Source organism: Xyrauchen texanus, chromosome 43, assembly GCF_025860055.1.
Source record: "Xyrauchen texanus isolate HMW12.3.18 chromosome 43, RBS_HiC_50CHRs, whole genome shotgun sequence".
Lineage (NCBI taxonomy): Eukaryota > Metazoa > Chordata > Actinopteri > Cypriniformes > Catostomidae > Xyrauchen > Xyrauchen texanus.
The window spans coordinates 29,034,933-29,043,476 of record NC_068318.1 but is presented as its reverse complement, the minus strand read 5'-3'; the positions used below and the strand labels follow the sequence as shown (position 1 = coordinate 29,043,476).

Here is an 8,544-nt window from a genome sequence, read left to right as displayed (position 1 = left end):
TAAACTAACAATGCAAAAAAATATTTATTGTCTTAAAAAAATAAGCCCCATTATCTTTATGTACCATATAAATTCTCCTTTTTTTCCGTTTAACTTTGGTGATGAAATAATACCAGAATTTGTTATTTGTTATGAATGAATCTGGGTAGAATGTGTGACAAGTGCTCCCTCTAGTGTTACAAAAAACATCAACACAGATGTGTTTGCTTAGGTTTATTTTATTATTAGATTAGTGCATAATTACATCCACATTTAAAATATTCTGCTCCAGATTATATAAAAGGCTATTGTAGCTAAATATTACAAAGATTACAACAAGCTTCCTGTTGTGGTATGTACCCATTAAAATGTGTTTGTGTTCCACACAGGATTTACTATAATCCAATGATATACTCATTGACAGATATTCTCAATGGTCCATAAGCATGATTAATTCTCATTGCTTACCAAATAATGCATTCTCATACATGTAATCCCCATCACCCATACTTCCATTTTATTATCTTCTTGTCAAATGCATCTATTACATTGAATCACTGCTTATTCAGGCAGGTTTGTTACTAATTTGACCTGCATATTTGACACTTTTCAAATTTTGGATTCTATGCATAAAATCTTTTTAGGGACTGGCAAAGTACAAGAGATCACATATCCTAATTATTCTAATTGTCCAAATACAAAATATAGTACACAAATTTAAACCCTGAATTACTTTGGATTTTTGTGGATCAAAAATATTGTGCTCATAGTCAATATGTTTCAGCTACGACTTTCAGCCAGACCTCACGCCTGGTTTTCTGACATTGTATTTCCCTCAGGTAGAAGAACATCCACCATGAAGCTGATCTTCTTTGAATGGATCACACTGTAAGTGTTATCGAACCGGACCACATCTACAGAGGAAAAGAGAATAAACATGTAAAAACAATTTACAGCTGCCTCCTACAGAGATTCAGAAATTAGTATAAAACAGTAGGCTACAATACTGACACTTGTCATAAATTCTCTTGTTTGTGGATCTGAGTCAGCACACACACACATTTGGACCTAATTGTTTAACACTCAAACACTAGCGATCAACTGTAGACTTACAGATGCCTGGTTCCTCACAGGTGTAGGATCCATCTTCTGGGACTAGATGGGAATTGTAACGTTCGGTTCGCAGTACTTCCTGCATATTTTCCAGTTTCTTTGTTTCATTTCCTTTTGTCTTCAGGAATATTCCAAAACCAATATCAGACCCCTCACTCACAAACTGCCATCTAATTAGAGAGAAAGAATGGAATTGAAAATGTGAATTCTACAGGTCTTACAAGCAAAAAACAAACAAAAAAATAAAAATATTGAAAAGACACACTAAAAAAATTATAACAAATATTGAAAAGACACACACACTAAAAAAATCACAAATAAAAAAGATTGAAATGACAAAAAAAAAAAGTGAAAAGACACACAAAAAATAAAAAAGATTGAAAAGACACACAAAAAAATTACAAATAAAAAAAGATTTAAAAGACAAACTAAATAAAATAAATAAATAAAAAAGATTGAAAAGACAAACTAAATAAAATAAATAAATAAAAAAGATTTAAAAGACAAACTAAATAAAATAAATAAATAAAAAAGATTGAAAAGACAAACTAAATAAAATAAATAAAAAAGATTGAAAAGGCAAACTAAATAAAATAAATAAATAAAAAAGATTGAAAAGACACCCTAAAAAATAAAAAAGATTGAAAAGACACTAAAAAAACTAAATAATAAAAAAAGATTGAAAAGACACACACACAAAAAAAAATATTATAATAATAATAAAATATATTCCTAAGATGTACAAATTTCAATTTCATAACAAAATTCCACCAATTGATCTGAGTAATCTTTAATAAGATAACATGAAAACAAACAACTAAAAAAACTAAATATTTTAAGTTTTATTAATTTAATTTCATTAAACATTACACAATGTAATTTGATTTAATTTTGTTATGAAATTGAAACTGAAAGTAAAACTTAGGCTAAAACGTATTTTTAAGTGCATTCTGCGCAGTATATACTGTATTCTATTCTTCAAATAGTATAAAAAACATTATTCCCAATGCAACAATAAACATTTCAATTAATATTATCCTACCTCATTAATTCAGCCAGTGATATCCAGTTAATAAATAAATATAATTATTTGGGGATTTTTAATCCAATTTTGTGCCTATGATCAATTAATGAGTCATTGAAGAGGTGAAAAAAAATCATGCTCGATATTACTCCAAGTTTTATGCATGCAAAAACTATAAATAAGCATAGCAAACATACAGCAAAAATAATTTGGACAGAACAATAGAATGCTATTCTAAACAGACCTGTAGCCTTAAAGAGATGCTGACAGATGTCACTTACCGTAATATGCAGTTGGGAAAGAGTACTTCATATTCTAGCTGGTAGGAGGAACCGCGGTTTATTGTGATGCTCTGGTCATACTGCACCTTGACAGAGTCCCGTACGTAGTAAGACTTCGGCACTACACCACCATAATTTAACTGAGGGGAAGATAACACATGAGCAAAGACAACACAAAACATTGGTATTCCTTATGAGACAATCACCTGTTTAATGTAAACTCACCATGGTTTTACAGAGAGGGTCCCCATCAGGATCAGTCATGGAGCCCCCGTAAACCGCCGGTAACTGATCGGCATCAATATAGTTCCTTAATACCTCTTTCCAGTTGCCTGTAGAGTGTTGCATGATTTGAGATATCATTCATATAGCACATTTGAGTTACATATTGAAGTGTAGTACATAGGGATAGGGGTTTGTTAATTTTGCTAACCTGAACAATAGTGGTGTTTCCTTCACAAACAAACACAAATTAGACAACTTACCACCCATTACAACAATCTTCTGCCTTGTCTCCTCACGCAAGAAGTGTTTGATCAAGTTGTATGCGATAGGAAAGAGCTTAGGGGCTGTAGAACAACGAGATAAAGCATTAAAAAATGTAACAATATCACTTTCAATGGCAATATTTTACTGTGGCATCATGACATTGGTGACAACATCACTTACCTTTTATTAAAAACACCTTTTTTAGACTCTCTGGATAGTTCTCTTCAAACATGGTCAGAATCTGCCGGGGGGTAAATGCGCACATATGAGAAGAGAATGATATGATGCATGGGTGAGAGATCACTGACAATTGTAACAATTATAAAAGGAATGTCCCATGTTTCATACAAGTTTGGCTCAATCAACAGCATTTGTGGCTTCATTGTCATGACAACATAACTCTGGTAAATCCTCTAATGTTGTAAACACTGTAGCGCCAATTAATCCCTGATTTTATCACACTAAAATCATGTTAATATGTGTAATGTTTATGTCTTATGTCTAAACATTTGAAACAGTCCCATTCACTTCCATTGCAAGTGTCTTATACTGTAACCGTAAAGTTATTATTATTATTATTATATGGTAATCAACATTATGCCACAAATGCTGCAAATTTAGCCTACCTTGCATCAAACCCGGAACATTTCTTTAATGCTTTTATTCTCTGGAAAACGTGACTCTAATTTATATTTACATTTATGCATTTGGCAGATGCTTTTATCCAAAGCGACTTACAGTGCCCTTATTACAGGGACAATCCCCCTGGAGCAACCTGGAGTTAAGTGCCTTGCTCAAGGACACAATGGTGGTGGCTGTGGGGATCGAACCAGCGACCTTCTGATTACCAGATTACCAGTTATGTGCTTAGACCACTACACCACCACCACTCCAATTGGTCAATCACAGCATTCTGCAGTAAAATATTTTTGCATAATGAAAGCTAAATTGCATAACTGATCATTGTCCTCCTCTAAAGATGATACAAAACCTGACACTATTATTTTGTCTCACAATATATTTATTGAGCTTCAAAACCACCCTGCAAAACTATCATGTTCTTACCTCACCATACATCTCAACAGCAGGTTTCCAAAGATGTTTCATGCCAAGCCCCTCACAGTCATAAATGATGGTGATAGCTTCAATGTGTTTTTCAAGCTGATGAAAGACACCCCAAAACATCCCAAATACAACAAGAGAATGTATTAACATAATCATGACAAACACAACACCGCAGAGGGGCAGAAGATAGTAGATAGTACTACATAAGTAATGAAAAGACAATAAACTAACCAAAATAATGTCAAGGTTTATGGCATGCAAACATGTTCTCAGTCATTTCATCATAATCTAAAACAACATACCTTTTTAGACTGTTTCTCGCACTCTTGCCGTAGCAGTTCAGCATCTCTGACCTTGGTCCGAAGACAGTCTTGTTTACTAGCCGACAGTAAAAGACCCTTCGGGTCAAGAGGACCGATGATGTCATACCAGATGGGACTTCCTTCACAATCATAGCCGCACATTCCACCAGATACATACCGCTCAATTACCTGGGTGGAAGAGATCAATATTTTTGTGTTAACATGGGAATGCTGTTTCTGCTTATAGCTTAGAATGCTAAATAATTTGGGTTTCCTTTTCTGATATACCTCTGGCGGTCTCCAGTCTTCAATGATTGTGTCGACTTTCATATGCTTGCGAAACTCCAGATGCTGGAATTGAAATATATCGATTTGTTATGTACTTTAAAACTCATATTAGAGATAAAAAGTCATATTAGAGATTTTATTTTAAATCCCTTTGCAAGATAACCTAACAAAAATATTGATGTTGTAACAAATGCTTGAAAAGTTGTGTAGATGACTGAATCAACATGACAGATTTGGTTACATTAACTTAAGTCATTTTAAGTGTCAGATCAGGTAGAAAAAGCTCCTTAAGGGAACAACTGCTCTTTTTACAGTAACTTTGTTTCCCACAAATGCATAAATAAAGGGCCTCCAGCCTTAAAGGGATAGTTCACACAAAACTGAAAATGATCTCATCATTTACTCACCATGATGCCATCCCAGATGTGTATGAATTTATTTCCTCTGCTGAAAACAAAGGAAGATTTTTAGATGAACATCTCGGCTCTGTAGGTCCGTACAATCCGAGTAAATTGCGACCAAAACTTTGAAGCTCCAAAAAAGCACATAAAGGCAGCATAAAAGCAATCCATAAGACTAAGTGGTTTAATCCATGTCTTCCGAAGCAATATGATAGGTGTGGTTGAGAAACAGATAAATATTTAAGTCCTTTTTAACTATAAATCTCCACATTTAAACAGCCCCCCAAAGTGTTCATCTCTTCTAAGAGTTCTTCTTCTTTTGTTTTTGGCGATTTGCATTATTCGTGCATATCCTCACCTACTGGACATGGAGGAGAATATATAGTTCAAAATGACTTACATAGCCTATTGATCTGTTTCTTCATACCCATCATATCACTTCTGAAGACATGGATTAAACCACTGGAGTCATATGGATTACTTTTATGTCCTTTTTCTAGTTTTAAAGTTTTGGACCCTGTTGACTTGCATTGTATGGACGTACACAGCTTGTTCTTAAAATCTTTGTTTGTGTTCTGTAGAAGAAAGAAAGTCATACACATCTGGGATGACATGAGGGTGAGTAAATGATGAGAGATTCCTTTAAAGTGCTCGCAAGTGCTATTTAAAAACGTAAACAGTCATTTCAATGTCAAGCTGTGATATTACCTTCCTAATCATCGCCTCAGCCTTTAGGACATTAAAACTCCTGGCTGCAAAAAGATAGAAACAAACATTAAGAACATCAAAACTCTTAACTGCATCTACTGCAGTACTCTATATATTCCTGCACAAAGTTGCAACAAACCCTTAAAGTTAAGAAAACCTTAATTACAAGGGTATTCACTCCCTACATGTTAACTTAATTGTATGAGCTTGTTGCAACTTTGTATGATTTACTTAAAAACAATGTAACAATTATGAATGTAAGGATGAAAATAGCAACAGAAGTTTGAGAATGTGCCATAAAATGCAAACGCCACATGAAACAGAGGGTTAATCACAGGCTGAATGCAAACGAGGGCTCAAGATATTATACAATAATGTAGTGCACAGGGTGCAAGTAAATGATTTTGCAATGGTCAGAAACACAGGAGAAGGGGGCGACAAATATTGACGCATGCATTCACAAGAATATCACCTTGAACTTCCCTCTCAAAAAGCAAAGTCAATAGATACTTTTGAATGTTCTTAACAGAGGGTATTGATTTCTAGATAAAACTGAATAGGAGAATCCATATGTTAGAAAGAAGCACCATTTAACTCAAAATCATTTGTTTCTTCATATCAGAGTTCTTGCATTTTGTCTCCAAATATCTGCATGTAGTTACCTACTAAGATGTAATAGCAGAAGAATCTGATTGATCAAAATACAGCTTCATGTCATGGGGGTCAACAAATAGGGCTGTCACTTATCAAGCTACAGCTCATTCAGAACCAATACCATTCAAATGCATCCACACATTCAAGGTTTCCAAATACTCCACTTATTGTGAATATAGTTAAACATAAAAAGCATTTGGGGCATATGTGAATGCAGGTATAAATGTCCATGGCCATCTGATTTTAGGCATGATTAAGGTAAATTTCAAGCTGCAATTTTCAAATTAGTGGTCGATCAGTTTAGGGTTTTCAATGGCAGGTTCTTTAACTTTGACATTTTCCCCTTATCCCCTACCTCAAAATCTTGAACATTACATAACATAACATTACATAACTCAAATCCTTGAATTCAAGAATAAGAAAAAAAGGCTTATAGCTAACGTCATTAGTCGTTTATAGTAATTTATCTATAATAATGAATAGTAATTAAACAGTAAAGGAGGGCTGAAAGCTGAACTAAGGAAAATACTGATTTGTTGCTAACAGCAGTCTCAGATTTCTTTGTCCAAACTCTGACTGCATGCCAAGAAAGGAAGTGAGTCATTGCAATAATGAATGGCACAACCTGTTTCTTTTGGCACAATGGAAATCTCAGGTACAGGTGTCTGCATTAAAATAATTAATTAAATGAACATAACATCATAATCTGCATGAAAAGAAGGTCTGGCAGCATGGCATAATTTCCACCAATTTAACAGAAAGGTGCAATTAAACAAGAATTTTTATTTAATTTTTTTTTTTTATTATTTAGTATTTATTATTATTTTATATATATATATATAGTGAGAGAGAGAGAGAGAGAGAGAGAGAGAGAGAGAGAGAGAGAGAGAGAGAGAGAGAGAGAGAGAGAGAGAGAGAGAGAGAGAGAGAGAGAGAGAGAGAGGAGAGAGAGAGAGAGAGAGAGAGAGAGAGAGAGAGAGAGAGAGAGAGGGAGAGAGAGAGGGAGAGAGAGAGAGAGAGAGAGAGAAGTGGTGACTTCTTGGAACATCTAAAAACAAGCATTTGCTTTTATTAAATTGCTTGTATTATGAAAACTTGAAATAAAATCATTTCTCACCTCTGAGCCAGCGGAGCAGGTAATGATCACTCTGATTGGACAGTTGGTCAGATACATCTCCTATTCTCTCCCGAAACTAACCAATAAGACAACATTTAACATTTGTAACGTTTGACAAGAAAATATGTTTAACTTTGAAGATAAGGCTTGCAGAGTTGATTAGCCACAAACTCAGTAATACATCTGTCCAAAAAAGATGTTTGCATGCACTTGCCTGTGCCAATGCCTCGGCTTGTTTGGGACTGAGGTCTCCTACTCGTCCGCTCATTTTGACATAGTGTAGGCTATAAGCTATAGTGCAGTACTCCAGCGCGCGCGAATGCACCTGTTATTTATACGCGGCCACGAGAGGTGCGCACGCGCTTATTGGGTGAGAGAGAGGGCAAGTATAGAGCTGAGTAACTCAACCTAAAAATGTAACTAAGGGGAATGTAGGCCTACTAATATGCTTTCAGGTGTTAATTGTTGTATAATTATGTATTTTTTAGATAGGCCTGACTTTCTCACTATAGTTTCAATCTGAAACTAATGCACCTATAACCAATTTGGATCTGATTTGGAAATCCACTTTAAATAAGCAGTTTGCTATCAGGATTCAAAAAGGTTTGATCGTTTATAAAGTATTTTATTTCTTGCCAACGCTAAAATACCCTGTAAAAATGGCCACAATATTAACGGTAAAAAAAAAACTGCTACAGTAAAAATAAAAATAAAATAAAAAATAATAATAATTTAAAAAGTGGTAAAACTAGAATTTGACTTAACATATCTGGTAAAAAATTACATGTTATGATTAAAATGATTTATAAATAATGATAAATATATTTAACAAGACAATACATGTAATTTTAAGATACAATATTGTAAAAAAAAAATAAAATAAAAATGTAGATACTTTTTACTTTTAAATATTTTAGATTTAAAAAGTATTGCTTTACCGGATAATTGACAGTCAAATGTTATATTTAACAAGAGAATACATTATTTTTAAATTACGTTGAAAAAAAAACAAAACAAACAACAACAACAACAACAAAAAAATAAAAAATAATTGCCAGTTCAGTCCCTGCAACAAACACATTTGAATATATTTTCTGTGAATAGTTATGTTTCTTATTTTTAA

At 33.7% G+C, this 8,544-nt stretch overlaps 1 protein-coding gene across 1 annotated transcript; it reads right to left on the bottom strand.

Annotated features, from left to right (window-relative positions):
* Window positions 1-207: 207 nt before the first annotated feature.
* On the bottom strand, window positions 208-7,713 carry sec14l7 (SEC14-like lipid binding 7). Its single transcript, XM_052116103.1, has 12 exons — window positions 7,636-7,713; window positions 7,422-7,497; window positions 5,651-5,694; window positions 4,542-4,604; window positions 4,254-4,442; window positions 3,952-4,047; window positions 3,067-3,127; window positions 2,883-2,966; window positions 2,623-2,729; window positions 2,398-2,537; window positions 1,093-1,262; window positions 208-893 (listed from the first exon to the last, which is right to left on the bottom strand). Exons 1-12 carry the CDS (start codon window positions 7,687-7,689, stop codon window positions 784-786), a joined length of 1,194 nt encoding a protein of 397 aa, XP_051972063.1. The 5' UTR covers window positions 7,690-7,713; the 3' UTR covers window positions 208-783.
* Window positions 7,714-8,544: the final 831 nt, after the last annotated feature.